This window comes from Mustela erminea, chromosome 1, assembly GCF_009829155.1.
Source record: "Mustela erminea isolate mMusErm1 chromosome 1, mMusErm1.Pri, whole genome shotgun sequence".
NCBI lineage: Eukaryota > Metazoa > Chordata > Mammalia > Carnivora > Mustelidae > Mustela > Mustela erminea.
The window spans coordinates 138,805,210-138,823,724 of NC_045614.1; the positions used below are offsets into that span (position 1 = coordinate 138,805,210).

The window sequence follows — 18,515 nt, forward strand, 5'->3', positions numbered from 1 at the left end:
AAATAATTCAAGCATTTTGCTTCTTGAAGAATGGTAGGGACAGGGAGGGACAGGAGAAATGCAAGTAGCTGGAAAAGGAACTCTATTAAACAGGGGTACAAAGCAGATAAGGACACGTGAACTAGCGTAAAATAGGCAACATGAAAGATGTCAGGCCATGAACTGAGGAAGTAAGCCCAGGATCTCAGAGCCTCAAATTTAAGAGTACAAATTTAGAGTATTGAGGTGATAAAGGGTCGAAGCAGTAAATACTGGATGTGTGAAGATTGAGCAAAACAGACAATGCTAGAGATTTGGAGGTAGAGGGAAGCTCTGTAAAGCAGGGTGCAATAATCCTGGTAGATGAGAACTCTATAAGGCCTAAAGACATCCCCCACCGAGGGATGGCCAGAAAAGAGAGAGTATGGGAGATGGCCACTATATAGGATTTAGATTTGACTAAATATATCATGTGGCTAAATTAATCAGTACTGACTTCCCCAGGATATAACCCTATCACGATGAATCAGGAAAAAAATCTTATAAACAGATTGATGATTTTTGCTACAAAAGGAAGAATGAGGGCGCCTGGGTGGCTCAGTGGGTTAAGCCGCTGCCTTCGGCTCAGGTCATGATCTCAGAGTCCTGGGATCGAGTCCCGCATCGGGCTCTTTGCTCAGCAGAGAGCCTGCTTCCCTCTCTCTCTCTCTGCCTGCCTCTCCATCTACTTGTGATTTCTGTCAAATAAATAAATAAAATCTTTAAAAAAAAACAAAAAAACAAAAGGAAGAATGAACTAGGACTGCTGAAATATTAACAATTCTGCTTCTGTATGCTTCACCAACAAACATACCACCACACATACCGATGTAAGAATCCAGATACAAAACTAATCTAAAATTCTGAAAATAACACCCATTCTCATGATTTAGATGCTTTATAACAATGATTCTCCCCCTACTCAACAAATAACTTGACATACCAAGTAAGACATTTTTCAATTATTTATTATCTATGCATGGAGCACCTACACCTACCTAAGTCAGAAAGAAATGTCCCACAACCATCATTTCTTCTGTGTACACTTCAAATACAAAAGAAAGTAAGCGGGGACCATGATGTAAATAACAGAACTATAATGAAAACCCAAAACTATTTTTAAGTTTAATGAAACAGAAATTAGTAAGAACATGATCTCTTTGTTAGATAAATAGTTCTTGGGATTATGCATTTGGGAGCCCAGTAAGGAATATAACCATTTTAGACAATTTTTCTGTATTTATAAGTTGTTTGAAACCAATAAAGAAATGTGAAAAACAAAAAAATCCTAAGTAGACACACTGACTAAGCACTGGACTGTGTGCTGGGGATAAGATGAAATGGGCCAGAGTCAGTAAGTTGAGAGAGAGAGAGAGAGACACACACACACAAGCAAACCCAGTGGTATGGTGTGAAATATGGCACAAAGGTGCTCTGGGAACAGTTCAAAGGCAGAGGGCCTACCTCTACTGGAAATGGGGTCAGGAAAGGTATTCATGGGAGGTATCCTAGAGTAGATGAAATGAGAATCAAGTCTGGCAGGCCACCACGCAGACAATGGGAGGCAGGACATCACATGCTGAGTGACTGACATGTGCTGAAGCCAACCAAACAAGGCACAAGAGACCCAAGAGTGGGCAGTACATACAGTTCATGTGAGAGGTCAGAGTGTTATGTGTGTGAGGGGGATGATAAGAGATAAGACTGGACTGGATATGTTGGCTGGGGCCAGATAATGAAAAGCTTTGTATGCTGGGTTAAGAGGTCAGGACTTGATTCTGTGGGCAGTAGGAATCACTGGGCTGTTTTCAAGAAAGTTCAGACTCGCCTTTTAAAAAGCTACTCCAACAATGATGGTATGGAGGACTGATTTGTTTATCTTAGGTAGGACAAGGTGGGGAAAAGGAGGGAAAGGGTGGAGACAGGCACTTACTTGCTAAATATTTATTAGCATGTTTTTCATTATTATTAATACTTATTATTCTTAGGCTTAGCCATCTGTAACTATTAGAACTATTCAAGACAAATGATGATAGAGAACTAAGGAGGCAATAGCAGGGAGACTCTGAAAGTTATTAAAGAGTCAAAATCTGACTGCACAAGATAGGGATTACATGTGAGGCCGAAGGGAATGTACAGTCTAGGATGTGTCCCATGTTTCTGATCTGGATGACTGGGTAAGGTGCCATTATAGGAGACAGGAATTATAGGAGGTGGAACACGTTTAAGTGGGAAGATGATGCAACTAAAATACAGAAGTCAGACTTTAGCAATGGTCAATTAAATTTTTTGACCCTACTCTGAGCAGTTTTAACAGAGGGGCTAGATTTCAGAAATTTGTCTTCCATCCTCTAAGAGTTAACTATTTTCCTATAAGGATAAATCTGTGATGTCAAACTAATTCACACCTGCTCTAATCAGCCGACTAACTAGACACAATTAATAGGTCCTCTCATTTTATTACTGTGATGTAGAGTGAAAATTTCTCCCAAAACTGAGGGTCATTAACAATAGTAGGATAAAGATCAAATGAAGTATATAGAGTATTTAAGCTCTTCTGCTATGGACTTGAGACAGGCATGACAGATGGGACATGTTTGCTGCTGCTAAAGAAATTTCACAGGCACACAAAATATAGCTGGCTTTTGATACCTGGCTTTGATGTTTACAGAACTCATTTAGCAATGTTGGAATATCTAGCAGCTTATATATCCCTTCAAATATGTTACAAGGTGATGAGAATCAAAGCCATGGCATATACAATACCAACGTATTTTGTGAGAGCAGTGTAGTTATTTAACTTCAGAGGACTACGTATTCTAACTTTATGCTTCAGAAGTATAATAAACTGTCATTCATTCTGTTATTAAGATTTTTGCTAATACTGACTCAAATAGCAGAGTTACTGGGGCAATAAAAAATTTTCTATAAATGCTTATATAAGCAACATCTTTCAATATGTAGCAGAGGTAAAATTCTATATTTAACTTCTACACTATGACATGGGTCTTAGTACCAACTGGATTTTCCCTCTTTGTATCCAGAAGTAGCTATAAATACAGACATGCCTACAGATCAAAATTAGAAGTTTCCATTATTACACATATGACCCTCAGTAGTTGTGCGTGGGCTAAGAATCAAATGTTGACAATTAAATCGGTCCACCTCTAAAGAGACCCTGACCAAATCAAGACAGGATTGCTGAGGCTTAGCTCACTCTGTAAAACAATTAACATCAAACTTGGATCATGGATTTAGCTCATCGTTCTAAATATCTCAAACAATTTTGGGTAGGCAAAAATATATGTATTTTTAAAGATTTTATTCATTTATTTGACAGAGAGTGAGATCACAAGTAGGCAGAGAGGCAGGCGGTGGTGGGGGAGCAGGCTCCCCGCTGAACAGAGAGCTGATGCGGGGCTCCATCCCAGGACCCTGAGATCATGACCTGAGCTGAAGGCAGAGGCTTAACCCATTGAGCCACCCAGGCCCCCCGCAAAAATATTCTTCACTTTAAGATACAATGAGTTTCCAGGAATCAATTCTTAAACTGGTGATCATTTTAAGACAAAATTCTGACTGCATACGCTGCTCCCTTGGTGCCTCCTGAGACATCTTGGAAACAGGTGAATGGGAAGGCACCGAGTTAGTGAGTGGATGCTGTCTAGCATCACACTGATCTGTATTGTGTGTTAAACGCCATGGCTAATTTACAAATTGTGAGACATCTGACTGTGATCTTACTTTTAAAAAATTTTTATTTATTCATTTATTTGACAGAGAGAGAGAGAGAGAGAGATCACAACTAGGAAGAGAAGCAGGCAGAAAGAGAGGGGGAAGCAGGCTCCCCGCTGAGCAGAGAGCCCGATGCGGGACTTGATCCCAGGACCCTGAGATCATGACCTGAGCCGAAAGCAGAGGCTTCACCCACTAAGCCACCCAGGCACCCCCTAACTGTGGTCTTAAAGTCATTATAGAAATGAACACTGTGAAATAAAAATGAGAGGATAAATAAGAGGAGACAAAAGGAAGGCAGATTCCCTACATGAAAGAAAATCATTTTTAAGCTTTTGTAATTCTATATTCTCCAAAAGCATGAGAAGAACTAAACAAACACACAACATAGTTTATTCTCAAAAACCTTTATACCAAGACACATTTGAGTACACCTAAGTGCTTCCTAAACCCTAAAAAATACCATACACTGAAGTCCCCTCTGCCCTATGCAACCACTAAAAGCAAATTATAATATCTACTTGAGGAAAAGAACCTACTAAATTTTGTTATGTTGGGCTTTTTGTTTGCTTTTACTACAAAACTACCAGATCAAAGGAAAGAACACAAAAGAACTTTCTAATAAGATGTGGTAAGCCTAAAAATCTTTCATAAATAAAAATTACACCTATGAGATCAGAAAATCTCACTGCTATCTATTTACAGAGGCATGGGATTAAATTTTGCACTCTGAAGACATCAGAAATGTCATACAGCCTTAACTTTTAGCCAAGTTCAGTCACATGTCCTGAGGCTCCTAGAAGGTAACTTAAGTGAGACATACTTCTCAACCATGGCCTGAAGAGGAACTGAAACTTAATTTCTACAAGAACAGCTGGGATAGAAAGCACACAACAGATTTTTTAAAAATGTGTATCATACCTTATACTGCCTTAAATTATGCAGTTACTGCCTTTTATGAAGATGAGTGAATATCCCATTTGTTAAGTGAAATATTTTTAGAACTGTGAAGTTTCTATCTTACCTCAAAGTAGCCAATAAAAACTGCCATGTACTCAGGGCACCATACTGATTGATTAAATTTTGTGAATATAGAATTTAACAGCATTGGAAGAGGGCTAAAATATATTTGCTTATACAGTTTTCCTCCTTGATTACAAAATCAATTGTATGTAAATGCTAAAATTACTTTAAAATAATTGCTTTCAAATAACCTTAAATAACTCAGAACTCATTTACACATAAATGAAATTATAATTATAAATAACTATCATAAAATAAATCCTGACCACCAGGAGAAAATACAGGCTATTAATTTATAGATCAACTTTTGAAACTACAAACTCTTTAAAAAAGGGTTTTATTCAGAATTTTCTCAACTTAGCCTTATCTTTTTCCCCACTTAGTACAGATAAACTAATTGATAAATGAGCAAATTAAAAATATACACTTCGATGGCTTATTATGAAACCCAAAGATGACTAAGAAGCTCTCAAGACTAGAGATTTGAATATATGCAAACTAACCATACAGAGAATTCAACACTTCCTGAGAGTTTTAAGCAAATTTCTTAAAGGGAAAAAAAAAAAGGCTTCCTACAGAAAACATATTAGGAGATACCTTTTTTCTTGTGTACATTTCATAAACTGTGACCACAAAACCTTTCAATATGGCTTTAAATCAGTAACTTTTTCTGGGGGAGAGGAATCTATGAAGCCAATCTGTTTCTCTGACAGATTCAGTTTTATCAATAGTTAAGATAGCCTAAATTTTTGGTAACAAATAAATTGTGGAATCCTTTATACAAGGCTTCTGATGTGTGGCAGCATTTGGACAATCAAACGTTATAAGCAAGCAAAGTGCCTTCTGTTTCATAAATTCTACCCCCATTCAAGGATATCTTTCTTTTTATTACCTCAGAAGGCAAATCTATTTCTCCTGTGCTTATTTTTATTCTCTCAACGCCTGGAAATGAAAGAGCAAAGCCAGGTGGCAGTCAGAAACCAAAGACCAACCGCAGCAGGAAATTATTTAGAGTATTTTGTGCCGTTTGCCCTCTCTACGCCCTGATCAGCTGCAGGAGCTGTGAAGATCACAAGGTGCAGGCAAGATCCTGAGAGCATACACAGTGCAAGCAAATTCACCCTTGGGCCTCTATCCCTGCCATTCTTTCCCCACTCTTCAGTGCTGATAAAAATTTCAAGCAAAGAAGGTCACTCAAACTCTATGGCTATATGTTAAATGAGAAGGGACAGTTAAAAAAAAAACTCAGTCCAAAAAGAAAAAAATTTTTTTTAATTTTATTTATTTATTTGACACAGAGAAAAAGAGAGAGAGAGAGAGAGAGAGAACGAACAAGCAGGGGGAGCAGCAGAGCAGAGGGGGAAGGAGAAGCAAGCTCCCCACTGAGCAGAGAGCCCGATGCTGGGCTTGACCCCAGGCCCCTGAGATCATGACCTGAGTCAAAAGCAGACACTTAACTGACTGAGCCACCCAGGCACCCCCCCAAAAGAAAAAAAATTGTTAATAAAGAGAAATTCCTCTAAGTTTGGCCTAAACATATTTTCCAGTCATATGAGAAGTGCTATGTTTCACATAAAGAGAATTAACAAATCCTTCCTAGAAGCAATAGAGCCAAAATAAAGGACATCCATTTGCATAAATAGTATAAATTTCCTGAACTCCTTCTCAAATAACTTAGTCATGGGAGATTCTAATATACTCCTGACACATTCTGTGGCACACATACTTGCAAATCACTGGTTTCTGTAAAATGTGAAAGGGAAGAGTCACTGGCATTCTCACTAAGAGCATACCCTTTCATTGTGATGACCATGTAAAGGTTCTTTACTGGCCAAGCAGGTGTTAAAAGTATACAGCACATAGCAGAGAAAGATCAAGGAGACAGACACCATTTTGCTGTGTGGACACAGCAAATAGGAATGCTTAGTTAACTCCCTTCTATGCTTGTCTTAGCAACAGTAACAGGTTAGGTCAGCAAGGAAAATTGTTTAAGTTTCACAATTAGAAGTTCATTAATATCATCAACTTCTAAAATTTAAGTTATTGATCACAGAAGTGGCTATAGTTAGCATAAGACTGCAACTATAATTTTGCACAAATCAAATATAAACCTTATAAACTAGCAAGTTGAATAAATGGAATTTATTACGCACAAAATCCTTTTTGCCCCCAGATTTCAAAATGTATTTCAGAACTTACTGCAATTTCAAATTCCCCCATTACCAAGGAATTATCAAGGCTTATAGTTCAAGTGTCAGGGACTGGGCTGGACTAGGTTTAACACTTACAGGGATTTTAAACAGACACAAGTCTGTGCAGTATAATTCCTGGCCCCTAGAAAGCACTATCGTAAGTAACCTATAAATATAATAATACATTTTATTAAAGAGGTTCTTCATATCTAAAATGTAATTTGTTTGCTCCTAGAAATGGTAAACTTCAGAAGTATTTTATTCTTTTGTATAGTTTGTGCTTATGGTGTTGCAAAGTATGGTTCAACCGAAGACCTTAAGCTATTACTCAAAAATTTCAAACCCAGAATGAAACAGAACATAACTAAACCCTCTGCACTTTGTTATCTTCCAAAAAGATATAAAATCACTCATATTCACTTCACTTCAGTTTAAGACTCCCAGTTTTATTTTAAAAGAGAAATTCTGCTGCTTTTATGAAGGGAATTTCTTGTAAAACTTAACAGTATCTAATTACCAGAACCAGCCTTATAAAGTTGCGCTGGAATAATCAAGAATCATCTTATAGTTCAAAATATGTTTTTTCCTTTGCAAAAATGATACATATACTGAAGTTTTCCTGCCACAAAAAGAAAAGTGCAACTCTCAAACAAGACACTAGTTATTATTAAAGGTTACTGATCTAAATTAAGAGGACCTCAGGTTCTAATGTGATAAAAATTATTACAATCAAAGGATGCAAAATCTAGTGGTCTCCAATCAGAGGATAAGAAAAAAAGAGGTCAGAGGAAATCAGTCATAATCTCAAATGGCTGGATTTTAGTAGCATTTCTTGAGTATCCCAGGTTTATATGAGCTACGTACTGTTTAACCCTTTAGAAAGAGCCTCCAAGCCCAATATAAAACTAAGATCACCAACTAAGATCAGAGATACACAGGTGGAATTTATAAATTTACCTGCTTTATGGTAGAATGCGAATCCAGAATCTAGAAATTCTAGTGTAACAGTAGGAAACAGATTTATAGGAACATAGTAGAGTCAAATCGTAGTGTTTGCATGTCCATATGCACAGAATGAAATCTTAAATGATGAATGGTGCACACTTATTTTTTCCATTTATAATAAAACATAAAAACTCTAGAGTCAACTCAAGAAAATGCATACTGTATCATGTAATTATTTTTAGGGATGGCCAGGTAACCTTAAGCTATTTCCTTCAACTATTTGATTTAAAAGTTATACTTCTTTGACATTTTGAAGGTTCATTTTCATTCTAGTAAATACTTCAGGAACAGACTGACCCCAACCTGAAGTCAGGTGACAGCTGCTTCAAAAAGTCTAATCTGCTTATTGACAAAAAGACAAAAAAAAAAAAAAAAAAACCCACCCAGAAAGGGAATAAATGGATGATTGCTATTGATCCCCATGATAGCTCTACACAGACCCAGTAACTTCGCTGGATTAGTACAGACAGAAGCCAATTAGTTTTATTTCATATGTAAATAGAGCACAAAGAGGTACAAAAAATAATTCATTGAATTGCTTTATCCTAAAGCAGAAGGCACACATTTTGAAAGTCACTTCAAACACAGTTCTTGCTTATGGAGCTCTCTCTTTCTCTTAGGCAGGAATTTTTAAAATAAATTCAAACTCATCCAGCTGTGTATATTCAAGAAATACCAAAAAGTCACAAGGCATAGTAAATTTCAGCTGTTCTCCTCTATCCAGTGTTATCAATAACACATAATGAGTTAGTTCCTATATCATCACAGCTGTGCAGGCCAGGGCTAACTTGGCTAATTTAACTATTCCAGTATAGTTCAGTCAGGAGCTTGCTCTACTTTACAGATAATCCACTCTGCAAGTCAAACAGAAAATAGCAGCATATGCTCTATGTTATCATTAATAATACTTCTCCCTGTCTTCTTTCACTAAGTTCCTGTGAAGGCATCTAATGGTATTGTCTCTTGGATAGATTAAAAAAAAAAAAAATCAACAACCTTCTAAGAGCAATTAACAATCAAAATAACTCCAAAGTAGACTGTAACACCATTCTAGGCTTAAACCATAGCCTAGTAAAACTCCCTCTCATATTGATAAGCTTTAATTTCCAAAGAGGAGAAAAAGAACACTGGTCTCCAAGCAAAATTAACCATGGAATCTAGTTTGTACTTTCTTCTTCACCCTCCCCCTCTTTTAGGAATTCAGGATTAGAAATAATCACTTAACTTGGGACTTATTTTCACCTACAGATTACCTACAAATGAAGTTTGCAGAGTGCCTTTCCTTCATGGGTGGTAATAACTAGAAGAATGTTCTGTATTAAGGCACACTTTAACATGAATGTAATATGAAAAGCAGTGGTGATCTCAGTTGCTCAAGAGAAATATGCACATCCTTCACAATTTCAATTATCCACAACAGTATTCTACACAGTTAGTAAAGCTCTTTCAAAACTGCTTAGTCCTGCCATTTAGTATTATTTTCTACTAAGGATGAGTGCCTAAATTGTCAGAGACTATGTTTTCTTAATCGAAAACACAACATCCAATGTTATTTTCTTAACTGTGTATTTGGAATTTGGAAGTTCTCCAAAGCCCATCCCGTGAGCAAAAGAAGCCTTGGCATCTGAATATGGGGAGTTCATACATACAACTAGTTTCCAGTTGATGTCAGCAATAAACATCTGGAGATATATAAGGGCAGAGTGAGAAAGGACAGTGGGATTGTATCATACTTTGGGATAAAGACAAAATTGCAAAGAATAATTAAAATTATTTCATTACAACGAACCAAATAAGCATTTACTATTGAAATCCTTTTTTTTTTTTTTTTTTTTTAAGGTTTTTAGTACCCAAGAATCTTAGAGAGTTGAAGAGACCTGTGAACTCACGTAGCTCAACTTCCTAATTTCATTCTTGGGAGTGAAATGAATATTGCACATCTAATTTGGATTTAGATGTTAAACCCAATACATTTGCAAAACAAAGGATTTTATCTGTACAGTTTGAAACTATGAACTTCTGTCTCTGCTAGAGACCCAGAACTATGAACTTTCCCCAAGTTCCACATAATGAAGTGACAGGGATATGGTATATAATGATTTTCCAAGTCATATAAACTGCTGAAAACAAATGGGATAAACAATTGCCATTCATTATTTCTGAATCCAAAGACTGCTGGGCCAGACTTGGGCATATACACAGCTGAACACACACTTCATGATTATGTGCAATCAGTACAGATAGACCAGCTTTACAGGCCTGACCACAGAGATTAATAGCTTTAGCCAAATAATGTGGTAACCATGTGAACCTGGGCTGCTCCAGCTTGTTTGTGAATCTCTCAGCAAGGCTCAACATGCCGTTATCTGCATCTTGTTGCCAGGAAACACAACATCGCTTTGGAATACAAGGAAAACCAGGTTGCAATGACCACAGGTCAACTTCCCAAAAGCCTAATTTTTGACACTTAGCTATCTACAATCTTGTATTTCTTACTGTTGTCTATGAGAACTTCACTTTACTAATAATTAGCTGTCAATACTTTTTGCTATTTTTATCAGAGCAGGACCACTACCACTAACAATGTGGCAGCAGCATTAGTAATTACAATAATTCACTCATGCTTTTCCTCTCAAGTGTCAAATGAACATTAGTTTCGTTAAAACAGATCTGGAAATCAAGCACTCACTCCAACTACTTTATTACTAATCCAACAACGTACACTTATAGGCCTATATCTAGGCCTAATTCTTTAGCCTAGTAATTTTACTAAAGAATAAAATACCCAACATGCTGCTGACCTAAGAGTTCTTTTGAGATCGAAATATCTGTCTTGCCTTGCTCATGGCAACAGAACATAATGTGTTGGACAATAATCCAGCTAGTTTCTTCCAGACCAATTCAGAAAGTAACTTTATGTACCAAGATGCTGAAGTACTCAGCGGACTGGAAATTTGCTTCATAAGAGTGAAGTGGGAGGCCACTATTCTGCAGTTTTGCAATCTGGAGATGGAAGGATTACAGTGGCTTTGAGAGTATATATAAAATTAATTACCCTGATATACCAATTAGAATTGCTAGCTCATGGGCAACACAGATTTTGGACAATACCTTATTTAAAAGATTTTTGAGATAAAATGGAAAACATCTTTCTCTTCTCCAATGCTTACTTTAAAAAAAAAAAAAAAAATTAAGGGGCGCCTGGGTGGCTCAGTGGGTTAAGCCGCTGCCTTCGGCTCAGGTCATGATCTCAGGGTCCTGGGATCGAGTCCCGCATCCGGCTCTCTGCTCAGCAGGGAGCCTGCTTCCTCCTCTCTCTCTGCTGCCTCTCTGCCTACTTGTGATCTCTCTGTCAAATAAATAAATAAAAATCTTAAAAAAAAAAAATTAAAAGTACTTAGCTTTATTACAGGACATAAGAATTTTGTGACCCAAGCAAGACAGAATCTTGACTACCTGGTATTATCAAAATAATACATTAATGATTAGAAAGCTACATTTTAAATAAGATTTTATTTATTCATTTATTTATTTACTTATTTACTTACTTACTTACTTACTGGGGGACAGGGGAGGAAAGGAATGGAGAGGGAAGGAGGGAGGAATAGAAACTCTGAAGCGGATTCCACACTGAGTACAGAGCCCAATGCGGGGGCTCCATCCCACAACCATGAGAGCTTGACCTAAGCTGAAACCAAGAGTTGGATCCTTAACCAACTCAGCTACCCATGATTTAAGCTACATTCTTGATATTATCTTACTTTTATCCCAATGGTTCCTATATAATAATGCCTTAAAACTGGATCTTATATTGTCTCTTATCTTATTCCATGCATTCCTTTTGAAACACAAGATGCAGAGTTCTAGTCTCATGATAATTAAGTTGCTAAAGAGACACACAGATCCTGTGTACTATACAACCGAAATAATATAATATTAAGAGAAAACCACTTACCTAATATTAAAAGGGAGCAAGTTTAAAAAATAAAACACAAAACTGGTTTCTACAATGTCAGCAATGCCCGGGTACTATGTTGAACATATGTTAACATCAAGACTAACAAAATTAAACAACTTAGAAATGGTTTACTGACACCATTTGATTGCTAACTCTCCAGACACCTGGGTTAGTGTAACTCAAGTTATCTGTGAACAATGACAAAGAGGACTGTGAAGAAAGTGTTTCTCTTGGGGGCATCTGGCTGGTGCAGTCGGTTAAATGCTCTACTCCTGGTTTAGGCTCAGGTCATGATCATGGGGTCATGAGTTCCAGACCTTATCTGCTCAGCATGGTGTCTGCTGAAGACTCTCTCTCCCTCTTCCCCCACCACCCCCCCACACCCATTCGCATGCTCGCTCTCTCAAAGAGATAATTAAAAGAGGGAAAAAGGGTTTCTTTTGGACTTGTGGGTTACGATACCAGCGTATTTTTCCTTCCTATGGGTCATCTCTTCCCATACTGCATCAGGCCATTCATCATCATTAGGCCATTCATCATCTGTGAAGTTGTCAGGTCGCCCTCATTGTCTCCCAAGTCAGGTAGCACAGACAGATGTATTCTTCTCCTATCATATAATTTTAACCCTCTCTCTTGGTCATAGACAAATAGCCATTAATATCACATATTTTAACTCCTATACTACAGGGGAAACAACTAGAAATAAAAATTAATGCTTACCATACCTCCATTATTACACTAGCAACTTCACAAGTGGCAACTATCATTTTCCTCTTCATTTTTATGTTCAATTAAATACAAACTGAGATGTGGAAATTTCAATTCCCTTAGTGACTACTGCTTGGGCATCCACACTTAAAAGAAGTAGATTATTTATGTACATGCCTTGCATACAAAAACTTGAGGATAACTTTTTTATTTAAATGATAAACGTATCTATTAACAAATTTTCCCTCCAACTCATTATTCAGGTCTAAGAAAACAGCCTGAATTGCAGAAAAATTTTATCTGTAAGATAAATAGAACAATAAACTTAACGGTAAAAAGGCTTAAGGAAATAAAAGAAATGTAACATGTTTGGGCATGATTCAGAAGTCTGGGAAGAAGTTCCCAGAAAAATTGTGCCATTCAAAATGGAAAGAGTGCCATAATAATCTCCAAACAATACTATTTCCCTTTAAAAAACAGAAGCTACTCAATATGCAAATATTTAAAACAGATAAATTTGGTACTCATCATTTATGCTATTGTAAGATTAACCTTAGACTTTCTTTCAAAAGCCAACTCTCTTGTGCAATTAAAACAGTATCTGATTCACAGTATTCAATGTATATGCAACTTCTCAGGCATATACATATTGCACAGGGTGACATATGAATTGTTCAAATCATAAAACCTTCATTTTCTGGTTAGGTAAATAGTCTGCATTCAACCAGCGTGAAAAATCAGGGTAAATAGCCAAAAGAATAAAACCTGTCAGATTACTACTTAAAGAAACCACCCTACTAAGCATTTAGCCTCTTGACCTTCTCTATAGAATTTAACAGCTTTAAAGTAGTTATAAATACATACCCATACTTCATTCTCATTCTATCATTCTCTGGATTACAGTAAAATCTTTCCAAGTGCTCCTGGGAATCAGTGGATACACTCTGCCACTTTTGAGTAGTTGTCCTCTTGATCTGCCAATGATATGGCAAGACCGTGTGGTGCTTCAAACAATCCCTGCCATAAATACAAGTGCCTTGCAAAAAGTCCATGCAAATTTCAATTCCGTTCTCCTGGTGAGTATGGTACTGTAGCTGGTTTACCAGCTCAAACACAAGGTCAAGGGAAGCCTCTTCACTTTTGTCCTGAAAGAGCTCAGTACTCAACTTATCACTGGTGTCCAAAATGTATTGGATTGTAAAACTATTGTCTTGGAAAACCCCTGGAATGTAATCCATAACTTTGTCTATGCAGTCAGGACTAGCAGGAACATCACTTGAAACTGAATGCAAAAGGTCAGTCTGGAAGTGCCCTGCTGTAGAATCTGCCACCGTCCCACTAAGAGTTTCAGGTGGAAAGCTATGATCCTGGATTGGAACCACTTGTTCTGGAGCATCAGTGGAAGGATGGGCTTCTGGTATTTGGCCCCCAACACTTGTCCCATCAGGAATCAGAACAGACATACTATTTTCTGCTGGTGGACATGACGGACTGATTTCCAGGGGTTTTTTCACAATAGGTTCATGTAAGCTGCTCTCATCTGCACTCTGGTTTCTAGATCTGAAAACACCATCAAGTGATCCAGATTCTAGCAAAGTATTTAAAATGGGCCTCAAAGACCTCAGGGTTCCAGTTCCCAATCTCTTTTGCTCCTTTTTCTTAAAACAAGTCTTCAATGGAGTGATCTTCTCAGACAGTCTCATTTGGCATGAAAAATCATCAGGAGGAGAGGGAGGCTGCACTACACAGTCTGGCTCAGGTTCGGTGGTTTCCATTTCCATGGTGTGGATTAGCTCCAATTCTTCCTCAGAGTCTAAAAATCCTACCAGGAAAGAAAAGAAGATGATCATTTACAAGCTGACAACAACTGGTTCCCATTCATTCATCAAAATGTTTTGTTTCAGTCTGTGACTAAGTCCGTGAGGTCACTTGTCTTATACCATATTTCATCTTTATGAGTTAATTTTAAATTTTATTGAGAAATTAAGGCTCCAAAGAAGCTAAGGCTATTCAAAAGCCCAGAGCAGGTAAAGGTAAACCTTCCAACAGGCTCTTGACATTTATTTGCGGACAATATACAATTGGTAATTCTGCTGGGGTATGAATTTTTACTGTAAGTCTAGAGTGTGGTGGGGGGTGAGGGGTAAAAATAAGTGTGGCTAACAGATGACAACAGGGAAACCACATATCTGCTTTGTGGTTCTCTTCACAGTTGTTTCTTTATCACCAATCCCAGGAGGTGACAAAACCTGTTTCTTTGTTTTTTTTTTTTTTAAAAAAAAAGTTCACCAAATGAAGGATAAACTTCGAAGTTAAATAGTGAGTGAATTTAAAAGCATGAGGATATAGTCAAGAAACAGGGGCTCTCAATTGAAATGTTATATAGGAGAAAGCCAGGAGCATGTTGAAGTGTTTCTAAATTTCAATATATTCCCCAAGGATGTTAAGGGTCTACTTTTACAATCCCCAAAACATTACCACTATTGGAGGAAGAATACCAGTTGATTGTTTAGCAACAGAAGCTATATCAGCAGTAAACACTACACGCTGTCTTAGAAACCAAAACACAACTTCATAATTTAGAAAGGGCCTCCATATCCTTGTCTTCAGAAAAGTTACATATATGATTTTATCTATTAAAACAAATGAAGGCATGTTATAGAAAAATAATACAAGAATAAAAAACACACACCAAATGTGTTTCAATGAACTCCTGAGACCAAAAAAAGTGCTGTTTTCAAAGAATCAGAAAACTAAAACCTAAAGTAAAAAGCAAAGAAAACTTTGTAAAATGACAGTTCTCTCCACAGTCTAACATTCATTAACCAATTCTGAAAATATTTACTAAGCATTGTATGAGATGGAAGAGCTGGTGATGAGCAATTAATCTTCTCTCTTGGCCAACTGACCAAAAGAATAAGAGATCATTGATGTTAGGGCCCATGACTTCATCAAATACTCCTCCCAAGTGATCAGTACCATGTGAGTACAATGCACACGGTGGGTGCTCTATAATATTTTTTAACCGAATCACTGAAGAAAATGCACCTGTTAAATGAGTAGTTCTGTTAGCCTTTATAGGTCAACAACAGAATGATAAAACTGACTACCCAGAATAACAAGTATTAAAGATCTCATTGGAGAGGTTCATGAATCTATGTATAGAACATTCATAATGAACAAACTCAGAAATAAACAAAAACACAGTACAGTTAACCCCTGAACTAGGCCAGAGTGGGGACAGTTCAGGGAACTCACCCCTGGAAAAATCCGCTTTTAACTTCTTGCCTCTCGAAAAACTTAACTACTAATAGCCTACTGCCGACCAGAATTAACAAGCTGATTAACACGTTCTGTGTTATATGTATTATATACTGTATTCTTAAACAAAGTAAGCTAAAGAAAAGAAAATGTTATTGAGAATATCGCAGGAAAGAGAAAACATGTTCATAGTACTGTACAAATTCCGCATATAGGCGACCCCGGAAAGTTCAAATCCCTGTTCTTCAATGCTCAACTGTATATAACCAGGTGTTAGTGCACACGGTAAGTACAAAAGAAAAAGGCGGAAAGAGTTCAGTGTGAGCTGGCATTGTTAGGGAAAGCTTCACAAGGAGGGACTTGACATAAGACATAAATCAACTGGAAAGCAGCCAAGCCAGGCGTTATTATTCATCACTTGGTGATCTTGCCTCAAGGCACAATTGGCACAGATTGTGGTATTCCCTCTCCACCACACTAAATCCGCTTGTGTCTTCCCTCGCGTGTCTATGCGCGCACGCGCGCGGTCACACACTCACACACACACGACATTCCTCTCACCTCCAATCAAGGGAAAAGAGACACTGGAGGTGTATATACACACACACACATACACACAGACTATAACTTTTCTTGTTATTGCCCTCCGCCAGGCTCTGAAAGAAAGCAGAGAACTGAGGAGTGGCTGGAGTGGGGAAGTCACTAGAACCTAGTTCCTCAATTAGTTTGCATAACAGAAAAATAAAGACTGGAAGGACACTTCCTCCGGTCCCCCGCTGCAGGGACCTACCGCTCCACCCCTCGCCTCGTGATGTCCCCAGTCCTCCGGGACTCCCGGCCCCTGGCACCGAGCGCGGACACCACCATCTGCAAACTCAGGACTCCTCGTCGACCAGCCGCGACGCGACACCGGGACGCCGAGCCCGGGTCCGAGAGACGCCTCCTGCCGGCCGCGGCGGTTTTCGCAGCTCCGCCCCCCGGGCCGGGCCAACTCCGCTCAGCGCACCGCAGCTGAGGCGCCGCCGGGCTCGGCCAATTCCCGGCGTTCCGAAGCATCCCACCCCCTCAATGGCCCTCGGCAGGCACCGGAGCGCCCCCCGAACCCTAGCTGCAGCCTGGTCCCAACGAGCGCCCCCCGCCCCGCCCAGGCTTCCCTCCATCCCAGAAGCCCCTCACGGCGCCTTCCACAGTTAATTTCTTCCTCGCCTCCTCAACCGACCTTCCCGACAGGATCGTCCTGCCAGTCTCGGAGGCTCCAGAAAGGAGCCGAGAGGTGCAAGGGGAAACGCGGTCGGCGGCTCTCGGGGTGGCGGCCAGGAAACAGGCGAACACTTCTGCGCCTTCAAAGTTGATCTGAAAACAGCCTGCAAACTTCTGGGCTGCAGCCGGAATGCGGGTCTGCCGGAAGGCTCCCCTCAGCTGCCGTGCCCGGCGCCTCGATCTGCGAACTGCTCCTCCGCCTCAGAGCGCTCGGGGTCCGCCCGGCGGGGGAGGCCGCATAGACGCGCCCCCCGCGCCCACCCAGACCAAGTGGGAACCCGGAGACGCCGGCGACCGCGACTAAACCCTTCAGTGTCTCCCTCCGATTTATACACCTGCCCGAGGCCGTAAGTGATTAGTAAGTGTAAGCCAATCCCATCCCGATACTGACTGGATCCGAATGAATTCGGCAGGAAGAAAACGCACAGTCTAAATATCAATCACCCTAGATCCCCCGAAAGGCTGCGAGGCCGGCGCCACCGTCCGCGCCCGCCATCCCAGCTAGGGTCTCTCGCCCGCCCCTCAGAGCCCACCCGGAGCCCTTCACCTGATCGAGCAGCCTGAGAGAAGCGACCGCAGGAGCCGAGTCGCCGCCGCACCGCCGGCTCGCTGGTAGCGTCCGCGCGGGAGGATTGGCGCGGAGAGCGGGCTTGGGCGTCTAAGGGTCGCAGGCCGGAGACGCGACGAGCAGCGCACGGGCCATTCCGCCGCCGGGAGTGCAGAAAGCCGCGACCGCACTGCCGAACCAGCTCTCTCGCCTGTCACCGGGAGCTCTGCTTTAAAGTGGCTTCCGGTCGCCTCTTCTCGGCTGTCCCGTCGCGGAGGCGGAGCCTGAGCAGCGGGGGAAGAGGGGTGGGGTGAGAGGGCCCGGCGCTCAGTGGGTGCCGCTCAGGAGGCCCGCCCCACGTGCGCGTGCGCGCTCGCTTGCAGGGAGGCGCGCGAAGTGTGCGTGCGATGGCCGCGTGTTCCCGCGAGGGGGCGTGTCCTTCCGCGCGCCGGCTGGGTACCGGCGAGTCCAGGTCTGCGCGCGTTGGGGAGCGCGCGGCTGTGAGGAGGGGAAGTGTGGGCCGCGTGGGGCAGACTCTACGTGCCCGCAAACACACGGAGGATCACTGGGTTCCGAGGAAACCCGGGCACCCGAGAGAGGATGTGAGACAGAACGAGCCGTTTCTGTGCGGTTGGCTTTATTTGCCTCCTCACAAAACGCCTCTTGCCCTTGACGCCGCGGGACCCCGACAGGAGGCAAACGGCTGCTACAGCCGCTGTGGCCAGACGGGGTCGCCCGCCCCAAGCCTGACGGATGGCCCGCCGCGCACCCGAGTCGGCAGCCGGTCCGCCGCGGTCGCTAGCGCGCC

The 18,515-nt window shown here is 40.6% G+C and overlaps 1 protein-coding gene across 1 annotated transcript in view; it reads right to left on the reverse strand.

Annotated features, from left to right (window-relative positions):
• Nucleotides 1-17,941, reverse strand: part of TIPARP (TCDD inducible poly(ADP-ribose) polymerase) — a 32,746-nt gene extending 14,805 nt beyond the window's left edge. Inside the window, exons 1-2 of the mRNA XM_032343991.1 lie at nucleotides 17,708-17,941; nucleotides 13,504-14,461 (exon numbers count right to left, since the gene is read on the reverse strand). Coding sequence (XP_032199882.1) covers nucleotides 13,504-14,420 — 917 coding nt within the window. The 5' untranslated portion in view covers nucleotides 14,421-14,461; nucleotides 17,708-17,941. The remainder of the gene's footprint in view (nucleotides 1-13,503; nucleotides 14,462-17,707) is intronic.
• Nucleotides 17,942-18,515: the final 574 nt, after the last annotated feature.